Source organism: Haemaphysalis longicornis, unplaced genomic scaffold, assembly GCF_048455015.1.
Source record: "Haemaphysalis longicornis isolate Haplotype H1 unplaced genomic scaffold, Haemaphysalis longicornis Haplotype H1 scaffold_1, whole genome shotgun sequence".
NCBI classification, from domain to species: Eukaryota; Metazoa; Arthropoda; class Arachnida; order Ixodida; family Ixodidae; genus Haemaphysalis; species Haemaphysalis longicornis.
In genome coordinates this window covers 452,102,390-452,121,552 of record NW_027526203.1, presented here as the reverse complement: position 1 = coordinate 452,121,552, position 19,163 = coordinate 452,102,390, and the positions used below count along the sequence as shown (strand labels likewise).

The following is a 19,163-nucleotide window of genomic DNA, read 5'->3' as shown; positions in this document are numbered from 1 at the left end:
AGCAGCAGCTTACGTCATTTCGCCGATAATATGGTATCGTCCAACAGCCGATAAGACGCACAGTGGGAATGGGAACAGTTGTTAGAACAGCGTCCCCCTTTCCACTTTGTTTCCAACGGCGGCCGCTGCGTATCACGCATATCTGGGTCTGAGGGTGCTTTCTATGCATTCCCGTGTTCCTTTTCATATTGCTCATAATAGTACAACCAATACGCGAGGATTTTTTTCCTTTTCCGGCGGGCTGAAAGTGGGGGTGCGGATTATATGCAGGGGCGGGTTATACTCGCGAAAATACGGTATATCCTGCGCAGAGATTTTTCTACCTGAAGAGGTCTTCCAAGGTACCTCTGAAACCAGCACTAGCAGGTCTACAGTGGATTCATTCGCGGTAGCATGGTTGTTCTGTGTGTGTGTACAAGGAACCACTAGTGCAGGAAAAAAAAGGACACGGAATGCCACTAAAGTAAGCACCTCATTTACTCGCTCAAGCAGACCAAGAATAAATAGCATATGTACAACTGCTGCGTGCTATGTACAGCAACAACCTGCGATGGCCTCGCTGTTTCCTAGGAGCAAAAGCGTTGTGCAATGTACGACCATTCAGTGCCGTAAGTAGTGTATGTGCTAGATACCAGCAGCAGGTGCCTCTGTGCACGAGGCATTCCTCTGCCACACAGAACGGACTAGGTGTCGACCAGTCCTTCAGCTACCGCCAAGTTCCAGTAAAAGTTTTCCAGTGCTGGTGCCAGCTTGAGTTCCTGGAGCTTTGCGAAGCTGACCACTGGCTTGCCACTCGGGCCTGGCGCCATGGCACTCTTCATGCTGAGCAACAGTTCCTGCGTCTTGGCCCCAATATCCTGCGAGCAGGAAAAGTGCAACATTACCATGGACACTGTACGCTTTATACAACTAGTCTTTATAAGTGCTGCATTAAAAGGGTTCGTGACTGTCAAGAAATTAGGTGTTAAAATAAATACAGACATTCAAATTCAGGCAGTAAATACACAATCAGGGTACATCATGCAGGTCCTTGAAACACTCAAAAACCCTTGAATTTGAAAAGCTTGTTTTCAAGGCCTTGGAAGTCTTGAAATATTTACAGAACCTTGAAAATTTTCTTACTTTTTTCTTTATAATAAGCGTAAAAACAACAGAGGCACTGGAACTGAGTGAGCGTTTGAAGTAACAAGTAGCATGAGGTTATGTAAGGACAGTGTGTGTGTGTGTGTGTGTGTTGGTTGGTATACTCTAGAGAATGAAAGTTTGTGTTTTGCAACACAGCGGAAGCGCCTATCTGTGTAAAGCTAAGAAACAGTTACAAGAAATCATCAAAGAAGAGAATACCGTTAAATCCATCACTGGGACAAGGGGACTTGTCCTCTTGTTGAGCAACACTCCCAATTTTTGACGATTTCTCATGATCTTAGGCCTCCATCTTCTCTTGAACACGTCTTATTTAGATTTCTAACAGGCAACATGATCATTGACAATCCACACATGGAGCCTTGAATTGTTGCCATATAAATTAGCATGGACCCTGGTAAGCCCTACCGTCACATAACACAAAATTTTCAATGAACAGTAGGATAAACTACATTGCCGAGATCAACTAAAAGAAGTCAATCCTTAGTGAAAGTACAGTGTTTTTTTAAAAAGCAAGCAAAAAAAATATCGCAACTGTGACTAGCTTATTATTTTTATTACATAATGTCCTCCAGCAACAATTTAGCCTAAGGCTAAGGCTGTTATCCTAAGGCTTTATCCTAAGGCTGTTGAGATGTCGCTCAATTGCACAAGCTTCTTATGAACCCTGCTTACACCACCAGCTTAGTTGTTTTTGGAAGGGAGGAGGATTTCATCTTTATCTTAGATGTGAAAACAAAACACACTGCCTCCCGCAAAGTGTTTCATTTTGGCAAACACCATTCCGCTGCATCCATCCATCCATCGTTATGTCCAAACACCATTCCGCTGCATCCATCCATCCATCGTTATGTCCAGAGCTTCTTCTACAGGCAAAAACTGTTTTCATCGGATTTATAAAAAAACCAGGTAAATGTAGTTCCCAATAGATGCCAAATACATTGGATCATAAAATGTGACCTTCGTGCAAAATCTGGGCATAACAAATTGAACGGTTTATTAAAATGCAATACCCTGTACAAAGGTGTTTCGGTCGAATTGGCAATCCTTCGGCAGATGCATAACCTTTATACCAATCGTTTGAAGTGCATCTCGCATGAAACTGAGGCAGCAAAGAAGCTGCTTTGCATAGTAAATGCACAGTTCCAGAGATACATGAAATGTGGCACTGGCAGTACAAGGGGGGCCAGCTTTGCTTCTTGGCACATTTTCTGTGGCACGTGGTTCCCGTTGTTGCTTTAGCGCACTGTGCTTAACCTCACATGTTGCCCATTGGATTAGAGGAAACCAGGACAAAAAGACACTCCTCCTCCTCACAAGGAAAACAATGTCATTCCTCCCCTACCAGTGCCCCGTAAGTGGCATTGTCTAACAATGTCTAACAATGTCTAAGCGGCATTGTCTAACAATGTCAAGTGGCATTGTCTAACAATGCCACTTGATGTCAGCACTGCTTGGCCACATTACTCAGAAGGATGAAAAAGGCCAGCCACTCTTTTTATAATGAATGCTTAACGCGTACAAAAAGACCACTACCTAAAACTGACTCATTTCCTCCAATGAGAAACAATATCGCAAGCAAGTATACCCTTCAGTAAACAGGGTCAGTTAACGAACTTCCAATCTAGTTGCACAAAAAATACAATTTCAATCAGAATCGAATGCTTCTAAACTAAGAACCTCTGTACCACCTGCATTATGTTTTATGCAGTAAAACCATGTCAATCGCTTTTTTTATCTAGCGACCACGAAAACACCAAGCAGCGAACACAATTCATTATCCCAACATTGTTTCAACCGTATTTGCTGCAGTGGGGTCAAGCTTTTGTCCCGTACTTGAGGAAAATGGCACTGGGGACATACCTCATGGCTCCTTTAACTGTGAAACTTAAGCTCTTTGCACACTCAACCTCAGATGCTCACAGGTGTTATTAAAGCCGTTCCACTCAACGTGAAAGCTGTCGGAAGTGCAGAGCAGTGATTCACCATAATGGGTGGTGGCGGTGTTATCCGCTCACTCCCACCCGTCACGCTCTTTGCCACCCTGTCTCATTCCTCTCTTGATGAATATGCAATTCAAATTTCCCGCCTTCCCAGTGCTAGCGCAACCCCCCCCCGCCTGAAACTGCGCCAGTGGGAGTTCTGTTCTTTTTGTGCTTGTTTTAATTTCGTATGCTGGAGCTGTTTTGTGTCATTTCGAGACTGCAATTTTTTTTCTTGCACGGCTGGAGCCTTTCTGCGGCATTTCAAACGCACCATCTTTTTTCTTGCACGGCCGCTTTTTTCACTTACTAACGTAAAAACCAACCCAACGAGCACTCCCAACTAAATGAATACGGGAGCTGCCGGTTATATACACAGATTTTGCCTGAAACGTACCTGCAGTTTTCTTTGCGCTAAACAACAGGGAGATGTATGACAAGTGCCAGCGGTTCATTAGGTTCGAACGGTTATAACTATTTAAACCGCGTGGTTTTCGAAGCCTCAGTGTGACCCCCTGACGACGGTACACCAGGCTCTACTTGGGTCCGTTATCTGGCTGCACCACCTGATTCCGGCAGTTGCTTGGCATCGACCGTTAGCGAGCGACGACGACAGGGCGATACCCATAAAGTGCTCTGCACTTAAAAATTCACTCACCCGTACAACATCTTGGTCCGATAAGCTGTCATTGTCTGCTTGTCGCACCATGAACATGGCAATTTCTTTGTGAGTTTTGCTCATCTGGAAGGCATCTACAAGAGACGAGAATCCAACCGATGATGCAACAACTGTCGGTTACCAGAAGCAAAGCAGCTTTGCGAAGTAAACCGCTGCACATACCTTTTGAATGAGGGGCGACAGTAATCTCAATGGCTGCCAAATTGACGAAGACATCGTACAGCTCCAGACGACCCTCAATGCTGGCATCACGGAATCCTGCCAAATAATGGGTCATTTCGGATAGCTCAGCCACTTCAACAGGGCTTAGCTCCATGAAAGGATAGAAGTGCTCCCACTCGGGTTTATGTTGGCTCAAGGCAGTCAAGGCCCTGGAAGTTCGAAAATACAAAATGACCACAAATAAAGGGAACCTTTGAACGTTTGAAACAAAAAATATGAAAAATCATTCATCGGCAATTTATTGGGAAGGGTTGCTTCAGGACCACTCAATTAGTTGAAACCTCGGCTTGCTATTACAGTTGAACCTCGATATGTCAAACCAAAAGGGAACTACAAAATTAATTAATATATTGATAATTTGATATACATAGCTTGCACTGGCATCACTGTACTGCACTGCTTGTGCAGTGGGACACTGTAAACTTATCTGCCGCTGTTATCTCGAGCAGCACTGGGAAAGCCGAGAGCAGTAATCCAGAAAAGGAAGCAGTGACGTCATGTTAAAAGTACAAATACAAAATTTCACTAATGAAACATTTAATACGAACAGCCACAGCCCCTGGTAATTTCTGGCACTGTGGAAAAATTCAAATAACAGCTATGAAAGGTATGCCGGGGAAAAAAGTTAGCTCAAAATTCTCCTGCGCACTGTGTCACAATGCACACTGAATTGCCAGCACTGTTTTGCTGGAATGAAAGGAGGGGAATACATTTTTGGCTTTGGTGGAAAATTTATTACGAAGAATTCTGAGGGTTCCGGAAAAGTCATTGTCAAAGATCAAGGTTAGACACGACTGAGGAAAGCCATGGAAACCAAACAATTGTTGACAACAAGCAGCAACTTGCATAAGCAAGATGCTTAAAACGTTCAAAGACCCCCCAAAATTCGGTTTCACTCAAGTAGCCCACTGCTAAATAGCGCCAACTGCTACGACTACCAAAGTCATGCATCTCAACTCTCTCCACTGGCTTCAGGCAATTTCAATGCAGCAGTACTCATGTTCAGGAACGGTACCTTTGAGAAGTACGGCTTGCTGTTTGGTATGCTGAATGTCTGGCGTGATTGGAGTTCGGCGTCATGCATTGTATTCCTAAGCTCTTACACAGTATTATCAAAGGGTACTTTTGAACTATGCCACAGAAGCAATCCTTACCAATCAGCAATCAGTACCACATTTCTCTTGCCACAAATGTAGGTCCATCCTCCGGTTTGCACAAGACTCCACTCGAATAAAAATCGTAATAGGCCACTTTTACCATGCAAACATAGTGCAAGAATACTTTTAACAGCAATACGCACATCGTGTAGCCATCAGGGGCTGGTTCAAGTGCCATGTCGATATGCTTACACATACATCGAGGCTTCAGAGAAGTAATTTCAAACTTCAACCGCCCTCGGCAAACCTAACAGTGCCTTTATAAGGCATTGTCTCTGGTGAACAAACTACAATTATCATAAAATGCTCAAAAGCTCCGAATAAAATTACAACAGCCATATTTGATTGATTGATTGTAGGGCATTCAATTGATTGATCGTAGGGTTTAACAGGCCGACGCAACGCAGGCGATGAGGCGTGCCGTAGTGGAGGGCTCCGGATTAATTTCGACCACCTGGGTATCTTTAGCAAGCGCCAAAATCTCGTACACGGGCGTTTTTGCTTTTCGCCTCCATCAGAAATGCGGCCACCGCGGCCCAGAATCGAACCCGCGACCTCGTGCTCAGCAGCGCAACGCCTTAGCCACTGAGCCACCGCGGCGGGTCACAACAGCCTTATTCGATCGAACCCGCGACCTCGTGCTCAGCAGCGCAACGCCTTAGCCACTGAGCCACCGCGGCGGGTCACAACAGCCTTATTCGATTGATTGGTTTAACGCGCCGACGCTAAGCAGGCGATGAGGCGCGCCGTAGTGGAGGGCTCCGGATTAATTTTGACTACTTGGGGATCTTTAACGTGCGCCGAAATGTCCAACACACAGGCGTTTTTACTTTCAGTATATGCTGCATATCCTGGCAATGGACCACAAATGCGCAGTAGGAATAAATCGCGAGAGTTTGAGCCCTCCCTTATAATAGAGAGCTTATCGTTCGGTGCGTGCATTTTGTTTTGGTCCACTGCCGTGTTTGGCACCTGTTTACGTTGCCATTATCTAACTTTGCCGCCATGACAAGACGACCAAGCAGCGTTGCTTGCACAGGCAAAATCGTGAACGTTCTGGGACTTTTTTTTCATGGCTCAGGAAGGAAATTGAAAAATAAAATATAGTGATGTGCACTGTTCGTACTCTATGAAGCGACAAAGTTGGACAATGAAAGTGTGAATGGGTGCCAAACGTGGCGGCAACCCAAATGAAAATGCTCAGAAGCCGAACGATGGTCTTTACATACCACGGTTGAACACGAACTCTTGTAACTTATTTCTACTGCGCATACGCGGCCCGTCGCTGGGATCTGCATCATGTAGTGAAAGCCACACTCTCTGCTGTTCGTATTCGAATGTATCTTGATAGTACATGCAACTCAAACAACACCAAGCTTGCTGATGCCTGTCGTTTCAAGACGTTTCCCACACATCGTCTTTTTAACTAGTACTTTAGCCATGAAAGGTGCACATTTTTTGGTTTGTATAAAATACTCACCTGACGTAGTTGAGCAAAACGTTTAGTTTGTGGTGGTAGACAATCACCCTCTTTTTCAGAATGACCGCAGTGTATATGATGATCGTCTCCAGACCAAACATTTTTATGATGTCTGTAGAATAAAAAGCAACAGCGTCGGTTCTCCACACTGCACACTGCCCCGTGAGCCGCTGTCACCTTTAATGGGCACGTGAGCCATGCTGCGCCTGCGGTCGAAGTTGCTCAGAAGGAACGTTCCGTTCTCCTCGGTGGTGCACGACCCCTTGACTGACACGGATAGGAACAGCCGCAGCAGTGCCGTGGGATCGCCAGTTTTGCAGTACACTTTGCTAAGTATCCTCGACAGCGTCTCGTACTTCTCGGGGCTGAAGTCTTTGGTGTGCAGCACAAGGACGAAGAGCTTCACCTGCGGGAAATTTGAGTTGCATTCAGCCGACAGCGAATTCAAAAACGCACCCCTAAAGAGCAAATGGACTCACTCGGCTCAAGTTATCGCTGTCAAAAACTTCCGTTTGGTACATGTAAAACCAGTCCCTGTGATGGTGACAATAGCGAAACCACACCGGTTGTTCGCTGGCCATGTTATCGTTTTCCAAGTCACATTTTGTCAGGAGTAAAGAACGATCCTCCGGCGCGAAAGACGGGTACGACCACGTCCACAGCACATCGTTGTTTGTGTCTTTTTCTGAAAATCGAAACAAGAAAAATATATTAGAAACTCTGGTGAGAAGCCGCCGATCACAAGTCAGTTATCTGTTTGGGTGCACACACGAATAACATGTGGGACAGGCACCTTAGTTTCAACGGCATTGATGCTACAAGTTGCCTCACCCACTATGCAGGCGACTGATCTCTGTTCGCGTATAAGATCTAGGACGTGTTGCGACTTACCGATCACACCAATCGCTTTCAAATCGTCAACAGCAGCCATCGCACATGATGGGCGTACACGAGCTGATCACACCGACGCGCGATGCACTGCATGCGACGACGTCGCGAGGTGCGTTCAGGAGGCGCTGGTGGGATACAGATGGATGGATGGATGGTGGGATACACATAGATAGACAAGATGGATGCCTGTGACAGGTCGCGCTTCGGAGTCGGCGCTGCAGAACGCGCCGCCACTACCTCTATTCAAAGTCCGAATAATTATTACAAGCTGTGTACATGCAAAGCGAAACAATAGCAATCACCTATCCTTCAATGTCACTGCCACATTCAGGCACATTCAGCAGGGCCCGCTGTTTTTAAACCGAAAGTACGAAATTTAAATGAAAATAAAATGAAACAGAAATGCGACTTTATTTGTTTACTAAAGTTTATTATAACGTGAACACACCGAAATAAAATTCTGCCACTGTTTATTGGTTTGTCTTCCCCTTAGTAATGGCGCATAGTACACAAACCAAGTCCCTTCGTGCGCTTTGGAAGCGCTCCGGCCTTCACACATTCACGAAAAATTTGAAAGTTTATGGGTTTTGTCACGGGAAAACTACACCCGGGATACGAGGCGCATCGCAGTGGAAGGCTACAGATTAATTCAGACCACCTAGGGATCTTTAACGCGCGCCGAAATCTTGCCTCGCCTCCACCCCAAAAATGGCCGCCTGGACGGGGATCGAACCTACGTCCTTGTGCTCAGCAGCAAAAACTTCACACTCCACATTGGAGGTTTGCCAAAACGTTGGCCAAACGCCACGGTCTCTCCTACCCAAAAATTTTCATTCTAACGTATCTATCCGCGTTATAGTATCCAAGTTCACTAGGCTCAACATCTCATATGCTGCCTTACTATATAAGTTTTACGCTGTTTCTACTTAGGTATAAGGGCAGCACAAAAGCCCTTCAGGTAAAACAAAAAAAAAAGTAAGCCACAACTGCAAAAAAATTTGTTGTCAAAACAAGAGCAACATTTATGTGATGGCGTAGAATGGAAATAGTAACACTACGAGGAGTGCTTAAAGAACTTTTTACTGACACATGGAAGCTATATGTACAAGAGGAATGGTCACAGGGACAGGAGGGAGAAGGCACCTTGGTCAGTTAAGGAACTTGCGGCAACGGCGGGCACCACATGAACAGGGAATCTTGACATCTTCCTTTGGAAACTTGTAGTCGTAAGTCAGTTCCTCACCCTTGTGGATTTTGCGAAGAGCATATATGATGATGTGCTTCTGACCAAACACTGCAATCACTTTGGAATAACAATTGGGGTCACAAGAGTGGTTGATGAAACGGGCAGCATTGCCATGTGTTGTGGCATCAACCACTTGGTCCTCATCGATGCGAAACATGTAGCAGCCAATGCCTCTGCTCTCGTAGAAACGTTCCCGTTTGTCCGTCAACACTGACCTAATCACCTGTCCAGCATACTCGATCACCATTTCTCCAGCATCTATGTCCCGTTTGGAATAAAGCCCTCGTCCATGGATTAACGAACGATAAACACCCACTGTGGCCTTGGCACTGTCTTTGAGGCAGTGAAAGCTGATTATTGTGGCTAACTCTCTGTCCTGGATGTTCCGGCGCCGCTGTATACACTCATCTGTCTCTTCATCCCTACACTGAGGCTCTGGTGTTGGTGCCTTGCGGTGCACTGATGCCAAGAAGTCGAACATATCGTGGCTGCTCCGACGGCGGAAAGGCTGAGTGCGTGCACTACCTCCATAGCAGTACTTGGCCACCTCGTGCCTCCTCTGAAACTTGAACCTGGGCACTCCGCTCTCTTCGTCTGCATTGGTTTCAAAAGCATACACATCATGCACTTTGTCATGCTCTTGAGGCTGTTGTGCTGACAATGGCGGCGAGGGCTGAGGGGCTGGTACCGGTGGTGGGGGACTGGGGGCAGCAGGTGGAGTAGGAACAGCAGGTGGCGTGCGAACTGCAGGTGGCTCTTCAAATACCCTAAGTTCCACAGGGGGGAACTCGAGGGTACTGGACGAGTCAGTGTGTGTGACCCGGGCAGTGTCCACTGTGCTGGCATTGTCCAAGCTGGAAAGGGAGGACGCCGACAGCGGGGGGGAGCCAAAACAGAGACGAGTCTCCTCTCCGTGGCAGAGTGGTAGCTCGGGCTCTGCCCTGAGCGTGCCCAGCGAGAACCTCGCGTCCGGCTCGAAGGTCCTAGGCAGGGGCCTCGGGCACGGCGGCGACAGCAGCCCCGCCGACGGGAGCGACGGCACTGGGGCCACAGGCGCGGCGGGCTCGCGCGGGCACGCCAAGATGGGCCGCGGTGCGGGAAGGCCCGTCTTGGGGAACGGCAGTGACTTGGGGCTCGTGTACGGCCCGCTGGTGGAGAACGGTGCTGGGCTCGCGTCCCTGTGGAAGCTCTCGAAAGGCCCTGGTGCTGAGGCTGCATAGTTGGTCGGCTCGGACGGCTCCTGTTTGGCCTCCAGCAGCGGGAAGACCTTGGGGAAGGGTTCCGGCTGCTGCAGCAGGGGAGTACCGCTCGTGAGGAAGAGGTCGTTCGAAGGCAGCGGCGTCGAGCCGTAGGAAGGTGGAAGCGACTCCGGAGGACTCACGTAGCTCGGAGTGGACATAAAAGCGTTGTTCACGAACGAGGAGAACGTCGGTTGTTCGGGTGGCTGCAGGCTGAAAGGCACCAGGGGCGGCGCCTGAACAGCCGTGTTACTTAAAAATGCATAGTGCGCAGGCTGTGGCTGCAGGGACAGCGGCGAGTAGAAGAACTGCTGCTGCGGAGGCGGCGAAAAGTAGCTTGTCGTGAGGTCCGCGCTTCGCGGGACCACCAGAGTGCCACCGGGGACCTGGAACACATCGTACTTGCTCGGGTAGCTCGGTGTGCTGCTAAGCAGGGTGGGCTGTACGTAGGACATGGTGTAGTTGGACAGGGGCGGCGCGATCACTCTGTTCAGGTCGACGTTGTTGATGGGGCAGAAGGCGGACGCGTGCAGGGCCATGGTAGCGGGCTGCCCCAGCGGCCCTCCCGAGGGCAGGCCGCCGACGGCCGCGGCGCTTTTGGCCAGGATCACTTTCGGGCAGGCCATCATGACGCCGACCAGCGAACCAACGTGGAAGGGCACACGCGCGCGCGCGCGGCCGCTCGGACGCCTTTGCTACAACGAAGCACGGCTCTCGCGTCGCTCGCCCATCGCGAACTACACCGCTCCGCTTGCTCAGGTTGGAAGCATCTCAGGCAACATGTCCCCACAACCAGTCTCGGCGACCGATGCGTCCGCGCTTGCAGGCCAGACCACCGTTTCGCTGGGGAACATCGCAGTCCGAAAGCATGTTCTCATTCATCACAACACCTCACGGCGACCAGTGACAGCTACCACTTGACCGTCCTAGGCCGAGCGAAGGCAGGAGCAGGGCCACTTGCACGAACGTCTCGTGGTGCACGCACGCTTAACTCGTAACTAGCAAACTACAAGTATTCACTCACCCGCGGAAAATCTCCTCAATCGATAAGTTTATAAATTACGGGGGGTAAAAGACTCGATTTCAGCTCCCCGCGCAGTGGCGCTGGAATGTCACTGCCTGCGAGATTTGGCGAGAACGGCCCCAACGGCGGCACTGGCGGCAGCACGGCGGTGCCCCGAGTGGGAATGGCGCTGCTTCCCGAGTTGTTGCCCTGCAGCGGCTCGAGCAGTCCACAAAAAAAAGTCCCGCGACGACGTGCTAGCCACGGTTGACCGCTCTGCAAGGCTTACAGCGAGCCTAGCCGCGCCAGATGGCTTCAACAATACGGAGTGCTGCCAGATGCCTTTCTTAACGAACTTACTCGAATATTTTGCTTAGGTTAGCTTCTTCTTTCACGAGGTTAGAGACTTTAACCATGAGCATATCCTTGGGCCGTCGCAGTCTGCGCACTAGCGTTGTATCGATGATATCTTGCATCTCGTTCCCGGCGCTTTCTGGCGCTGCTTGTGCCTCGGGCAAGTGTGCATGGCGGTGGAGTGGTTTAGTTCATTCGTACAAAGTCATTTTCTTCCAGGAACATGAGTGAACCACTCGTAATAGGACGCTGGTGCATGCGCGAATATTCTCAACTGCAATCATATCGGCAACGGCCCCCGCCAGTGGCGTGGATAAAAATTTTCCTTGAGATCGATTCGCGATTGATGTTTACCTCAGCAAAAACAGGATTTTCGCTAACTGCTGAAACAAAACAGTTGTAGGGGCTGTTAAAATACGTTGCTGACGCACGGCCAGTCGTTCAAGAAACGCTGCGAGGGCGCCAAAAAGCTAATTCATTTTCTGTGTGTGTGACAGCATTGTTGGTGCATTGGACGGGGCACAGGTTGATTAGGCTACGCACGATACACCCCTAGCTGAGAAAAAGCATGATGAAGCAAGTTCCGAGTATGGAGTGCACAAGCATTTTTATGTAGCGGTCTCCAGTGAATATCTTGAGAAAAAAAAAAAAGCTGTAGAGCCTTACCTGGGTTCATGTTTGTGTGGCGGCAGCCGCTTCTAAACTAGAAATGAGTGGAATTACCTGAACGAATACAATGCATTGACTGCAGAGCTGCCAAGGAGAAGTGCTGCGTAAAATTCAACTCTGAAACGCCTGCATAATGCTAGGCATGTTTCCGAGCCCATAAGATTGTCTGTGGGAAGTACGTGAAGCTGTAAGCTCAGTATTCCCTCGTTCTTTCAGTACATCTGAGAACAGATTCGTGTTCTAGCACAAGTTTGCAAAACACAGCCTGCATCCATATGGTCTTGCCATGATGACCCCACAGTCGAAAGAGTTCAGCTATCTCCAGCAGTTGAAAAGTCAATCATTTGCAAATTTGTTCATCGGCTCGAGAAAAAATAATTCATAGGCACACCAACGTGCCGAAAAATTGTTTCTGAACTTGTTAATCGAATTACTCTAATAAACCATATTTAATTATTTGGTTCTGAAATAATTGCTGCTGTCATATGATTCAAATGAAAATAGTGATGTTTCGAGCCTTTAAGCCAACTGCACCGAACAGATTGAAATTAAAATGTGTTTGCAAAGGCCTTATCCAGCTAGGCACCCCAATAAATAGGACAGGAGAAGCATTTATTACAACAACCAAATCACAATATGGAAATATAAAGAATAAACTTGTAGGTGCAGCAAATTTCGTGCAGGAATATGAAGAAGTTAACATATGACATAGTGGTGCTGCAAAAAATATTCATTTTTTTACAGCTGTGGGCAAAAGAAAAAGGGGAACAGATGAGAGCAACCGGCCAGTGTTGCAGTGTTTGCTCTTCCTTGTCTAATCTTGGTGCTTTTGTCCTGTAATTTAAAAGAATGAATGCCTACCAACTAGCACGGCTTTATGTCTTGATGCAGCAAAATTTCATTGTTGCTGTGTTACACTGTATACATAGCTGTATACATAGTTCACTAAGGTATTCTCAAACAATGCAAGCAACTTGACAAGTCAGTATTTGTTCATTTTAGTTAATGGTGCAACCCCTGAAACCAATCTGTCACTGTTTTGTGTGTGTGTTTGTGACGGTGTGAAAGCATTGTTGATGCATGGAAGGTGCAGAGCTTGAAAGTGCTACCTAAGGCAGAGCTGTCACTCGGAGGAAAGGCTGTGGTCTTGTTCTTTTCTTCTTCTTCTTTTTCTTTTTTACTAGAGGTTTAGTTTCGTATGTCACACCTGTCGAAATAAGCAGCAAGTTAAGTTGAACTGCCTGTTGTCTTTATGCAAAGGCATCACTTTGGTTCATGGCAGCACAACCAGGGCAACCGGTGTTCACAGTTTCGGTTGGGTAATCTTTAAGAGGATCAGTCTTGTCAGGCTGCCTTTCTGCTAATATCAAGCAAGCGTTTCAATAAAAGTTTTTATCTCTCTCTCTCTCTCTCTCTCTTTCTCTCAACACAAACACAAGGCATTGGTGTTGCAGACATGATACTGTCATGAAGAGCCAGTTATGCCAGAATATATTCTCTAGTGAAAAAAAAAAAAATTGAGAACTAACTGTTCCATTTCAGTGAGGTCTCTTGAGAGATGAAGGCTCAAAAATAGTAGAGCAATAACCCATGGAGTCAAATTAGTATTATAGTGCATATTTTCAAATTTAGAATGCTTGTCGCATCATGAATTTTATCACTGTTCAAAATGATGCACTATAACAGCAATGCCCATTTGTTTCTTACCAGCGCAGCACATCCTGCTTTAGTTGTGGAGAAATCTAGTCTCTGTAAAAGCTTGCAACAAATCGTAGCTAACCACTGTCACAACCCCTTCTTGAAAATGCTACCAAAAAGTGAAGTTTCGAAGCTTGGCCCACAGTATGGGGAATAACCAGCATATAAATTGCAGATTTGGCTGAAAACAAAAATTAGCAGCATAAGTGCAGTCTTTCTGACTGGCAAAAAAAAACTTTATTGCTACGGCGTTGAAGATGCCAAGCAGATCTCCGACATTCTGCACAGAGAAAAGAAACAGGGAGGGAACGGCAGGGCAATGTAATATGCACAACAAAAAGAGATGACGTGTCCCTTGTCACGAATAACTTCAACCAACGATGCACATGGCTTTTGAGCTCCACCAGATGTGCCTAAGGTAAGTCTAGGCATATGTTTCTAGGCTGCTGCAAGACGGTATTTGGTGACTGTACAATGGCAAAGAACAGTTATTTATTTTTACAATAGCTGCACCTTTCATCAGAAAAGCCACTATGTCTGTGATGCCACTTGTCTGTGATGGTACTTATTTTTGAAATCAACTAAAAAACATAGATACACATAGTGTTGACCATGAAAACGTTAACATGTTTGCAGTCTGTGTGCAGTCTGTGTGTTTGCTGCTTTGCAAATAAAATTTGGGGTTCCACGTTATACAAAGGGTGCACACTAGGTTACCCCAGGCTCCATCAAACATGTGCTTGAACATTGCTAAATTGGCAGTTCCCAAATTTTGTGCCACACGAAAAAAGGGGGGGGGGAGCCAATCACTCAAAATGGGCTGGAATGTACAGCAAAAGCTGGCACTTACTAGCGTAGCTTTAGGACGTGTGCTTTTAAGAGAGTTATAATTCATCGGAGAATGATTCGAGATGTTTATTAGTGAAAAAATTACAGTCAGATGTGCTTTTGTGTTGAAATACCATAGTGGAAAGTACTTTTGGCTTCCCTTTAGCTTCTTGGTTTTTGCAAACATCTGCCGCTGGAGCGTATTGTTCCCGGACAACAATGCCATAAAGTTTTCACCTGCAGTCCTGCTAGAAATTTATGCTGTGGTAAAAATTTATTGCAAATTTCAAATCCGCGCCATGACAACAACCGGCATGCAGATATCACCTACCAAGTCGACGGTACTGAAAATAGAAGGTAGTCCTTTAGAAAATGATTAAGTTCACTTTTTCATCAGCATTCACAAACACAGTGAACCACAAGGAGGCTGCATCATACTTCACGGAGTTTAAATCAACAACAAGAGAAATGCCACCACATGGGTTTAACAACTTTTGAAAAACTGCCATACACCTTCTAAAATAAACAGACAACAAATGTGAAAGGCCTGGCACCCTATTGATTCGGCTTGCAAATTGTGCTGTTCTACTACTCCTACTCACCTATGGTGGCATCTGTTACAATTTAACTTGTACTCAGTTGAACAGAAGTATCACCGACCTTCCAAGATATACCCAAACTGACCGCCCATACACCTACACCAGACTGCCACCAACCCAATCTTTAACAGAAAACACCAAGTTCACCCATAAAGACCATCAGACCCTCATAATTCAGGGCATACAAGAAATCTCACACAGTGTCACCCAGTAAGTCTGCACCCATTTGTACCGATTTGTACCCAACCGATTAGGCATAAACCTTGGTCCAGCAAGGAACAATGCAGATACTAACACCAAAGAACCATGCTGGCCAGACACCACCACTGCACAGTACTGGGGATGTGTTCCATTTACACCAACACATCCATAAGACAAGCACAAAAGAAAGTGTTTATCATGAGTCTGACCCATCACTCTCGGAAACAGTCACTACCTCCACTGCAACCGAACTACAGGCTGTCCTCCTAGCTCTCATCCTACTGTCTAGAGAAATTGGCAGAGTGCAGTTATAAGCACAGCACAAACAGAAACAAATTAAGATATACACTAATAACGCATGCACAACACAAAACCTCTGTCACCCCAACACTGCAATCCTCTTGGCCTACACCATTCACACTACAGTGTAACATCTTATCAATCTTTAAGGCATTCCCATCGTCATAGAATGGATCCCTGGACATTAGAACAACTCGGACAACAAGGCTGCTCATGACACGGCATCTATAGCCAATACAGTGGAATCTCGTTAAACCGTACCCGCATAAGCCGTAGTTTCTTTTTATACGTAGTTAATAAGTGGGATCCCCGCTTCGGTTTCCCTATAACCTAATGCACTCAGATAAACTGTAGTGCTGGTTAATAAGTACTTTGTTCGCGTCCCCGTCAGGTATGGTTTAACGAGGTTTCACTGTACCTCCATTCAGAGCACACACACTCAGAGAAACCCACGCCCCCCCCCCCCCATCCGATCCCTTGGATGTCAATGAAGTTGCCTTGGTGCGGAGAATTCATAGCAAAAGTAGACAATGGACACCAAAAAAAACACCGCACAACACAACCAACCCATTCCTTTGGACAACTCGCCGGGCCTGCAAGTCTTCTTCTGCAAAGCATCGATGAGCTGCACCATCGCGCCAGACATTGAGGTGGGAGTGAACGTCTTTGACAATTTGGCAAAAAAAAGATCCGATGGCACTGCACCCACACCGCCACCCTTCCCCTATTGCACCATAAACCACAAAAAACCAACCTGGCATTGAACACCCCATATAAAACTGCAGCAAGCTAGACAAGAAACGAAGACACCAGCAACACTATGTCCACCGTATCTTCTTGCTTTATTTATGTATGTACTTTTCACGGCTCTCCTTCTTTCTATCCTCTCCTTGTTCATTAGCAATGATTTTATAGTTGGTGTGTTCTCTCTCATGCCGTATTTCATTTTCGGGCAGTCTACTTATGATCTTTTTTATTCACATTTATATTCACTTTTTTTCCCTAAACGCGTAGTTCAAGTGAATTTTTACATTTCTTTTAATCCCGAGCCAACTTTTTTTCTAAGTCAGCGCCTATTTCCTGACCAATCCCCCTGAGTGGGTATGAGCCATTCTTCTGGAACCAACCAACCAACACATTCGAAGATTTGGTAAAGTCAACAAAACCAAAAGGCAGCATACACGTCCCTCTTTTGCAAAGAATGCAAACATTTACAGACGACCTGAAGTTCGCATGCGGGGTGGACTGAAACACATTGTCAAATCAACCCGTCAGCCCCCTTGGAAAATTACTTCTCCCCGAAATTACCTCAAATAAGTGGTTCATGTGCAGGGCAGACGTGTTAAGCGCTCTAACGCCACCAGCCAGCCAGTTTCTTTCCCTCGTTGCGAGGCATTCGACCTCTGCCATTTAAATACATACATTGATTCATTCAATTTCGCACCCCGACAGTCATGCACTTCTGCAATATGTTCCCATGTCAACAAAGACAGCAATTACAGTGGTTCATATTTAGTGGCTATGCCAGTCCTTGGTGAGGGCTTGTCTCATCAGGGTGCTTTGTTTATGGCCAACATAACTAAGTTTTCAACAGCCACATTCAAGATACAAACTTGATTCCAATTTTCGGCGCCGTGCTTCTGACCACTATGCAATGCTGCAGGCGGCCCCTATGCCGACAAAGATGGCACTACAATTTACATCTGGGCCACACAACTCAAAAATAGAGTAGGCTGAAATCATTTTGTTGAAAGCTATGCTGTGATACAGGGCATGTAAGGTTATTTTAGACATTACTTGTTAAAGAAGCTATGACAGCAAGTTATTTATGCAATGGCTTAATGAAGAAACTACAAGAGCTACACGAATTTTCTTTTTTTTTGGTGGGGGGGTAATTCATATGATCAGGCCGACATTATATGCAGAAAACTAGGTGACTTCTATTCAATTTAGATTGACAGCGATCAATTTTAAATCTCTAGTTTTAGGGCGCATGTTTGTAGTATGAAACTGTAGCCTGGTAATCAATAAAGCTAATCCACCTGATAATTAAATCTGACTTGTCATTTGATATATGCACTCCAAAAGTTTCCCATTAAATACGTGGACCTTCAAGCTCATATTGGAAGCACTATGAGCTAGCATGCTAATATACTTGATGGTAACTTCTGGTTACACATACCTCTAACCTACATAAAGATGCTGATGCCTGGTTTTTATAGAAGGTAAGGTAAAGGTCCATGAGATCCTGCAGATCTCTGGAGTAGGAGCCTCCCAGCACGATGTGCACAAAAGGGACCACTGAATAGACTGCAGCTTCTTTGAAATCTGTGGTGCGTAGTTGCATACAAGAAGTTATTTTCACAGGCAGCAGAAAGTTTCCGATGTATTTGGAAACCTGCGACGTTTCTGCTTTCAGGTTCTGATATGAACAAAGGTTCTTTTGAATGCAAAGCTGGTGCTCAGATTGTTTGAAATATGCTGGTTGCAACTGGTATCAAGAATTATCACATGGGAATCGTAGGCCACATGATTACTGCTCATCTTTAAGTTCCAGCATGCGTCTAACTTTTTTTGTGGAGGAAAGTGAAAACGTTACCTTTCTTTATGCACCACTTAAAAAATGCTAGGCAAATATCATTCACACACACTGTTTTACGTACAGCCAGAGGCTCTCCTCTGGGAAAGTGAAGTAATGCCATTTACAGCTCCACTGAGCGCAGTTTCCCTACAACCACCCACTATTGCTCAATCCTGGCACAACTGCACAACGTAGCCCCCCTGTGACAGGCAACGCTTGCCTCGAGTGACACTTTCGTGCTGCTATTCGCAGAGGAGTAACGGCAGAATTCCACTAGCGAACTACTGTTCTTTACCTGGCAAGTGTTGTTCGATGTGCACAACCATGGCATAATATTATCCCGGCAATAGTATTTCCTTGAACAGACCCCCCAACCCTTCCCCTCTTACGAGCTTGCCTGTGCGTACGGGTGAAGAGGGCCTGGACGGCCAGCCAAGGCCAGGGCATCCCAGAGTAGGGATGCCCTTCATCAAGCAGGTGCCCTAACAGCAGCGCCAGTGTTTGTCAAATAAACATTTATTCCTCCTCCTCTTCCTTGAACAGCTCTTGGAGTAAAATTCCTAGAACATAGGCCTACTTGCACCTTTTCACTTTGGCATGAAGCGCACTACACTATGCAGCGATACGATTTTAACTGCACACCAGTGTATGCTTCAAGTCAAGCTCCAGCACTGTTTTCCCTATGCCATGGTGGTTGTTCTATAAGTGCTTATGTACAATAGTATTTCTTCAAATGCCAGTATTTTTGGATCCCCTCTAGTGATTTGCCCACAATGTTGGGAAAGCCACTGTCCATGAACTTCAGATTGTTATTCCTTTTGCAAATATGCTTTGTTGTGCGAGCTAGTTTGGCTTGGCTTCTTTCCAGTTTCTCCTTGGCATACAAAAAAGT

The 19,163-nt window shown here is 46.2% G+C and overlaps 2 protein-coding genes across 2 annotated transcripts; both read right to left on the bottom strand.

Annotated features, from left to right (window-relative positions):
- Positions 1–459: 459 nt before the first annotated feature.
- LOC144156040 (DENN domain-containing protein 10-like) lies at positions 460–7,694 on the bottom strand. Its single transcript, XM_077687811.1, has 7 exons — positions 7,555–7,694; positions 7,143–7,348; positions 6,841–7,069; positions 6,664–6,775; positions 3,967–4,175; positions 3,784–3,878; positions 460–857 (listed from the first exon to the last, which is right to left on the bottom strand). The coding sequence occupies exons 1-7, from the start codon at positions 7,592–7,594 to the stop codon at positions 684–686; spliced, it is 1,065 nt and encodes a 354-aa protein (XP_077543937.1). The 5' UTR covers positions 7,595–7,694; the 3' UTR covers positions 460–683.
- LOC144156038 (uncharacterized) lies at positions 7,555–11,543 on the bottom strand. Its single transcript, XM_077687809.1, has one exon. The coding sequence runs from the start codon at positions 10,665–10,667 to the stop codon at positions 8,703–8,705; it is 1,965 nt and encodes a 654-aa protein (XP_077543935.1). The 5' UTR covers positions 10,668–11,543; the 3' UTR covers positions 7,555–8,702.
- Positions 11,544–19,163: the final 7,620 nt, after the last annotated feature.

Excerpts from the sequence above, each read along its gene's own strand:
- LOC144156038 (XM_077687809.1), bottom strand. The coding sequence starts at position 10,667 with ATGATGGCCTGCCCGAAAGTGATCCTGGCCAAAAGCGCCGCGGCCGTC.
- LOC144156040 (XM_077687811.1), bottom strand. The coding sequence starts at position 7,594 with ATGGCTGCTGTTGACGATTTGAAAGCGATTGGTGTGATCG. Across the intron at positions 6,776-6,840 it reads GGCTCACGTGCCCATTAAAG|ACATCATAAAAATGTTTGGT; the intron begins GTGACAGCGGCT and ends TTTATTCTACAG. Across the intron at positions 3,879-3,966 it reads TGTCGCCCCTCATTCAAAAG|ATGCCTTCCAGATGAGCAAA; the intron begins GTATGTGCAGCG and ends CGTCTCTTGTAG.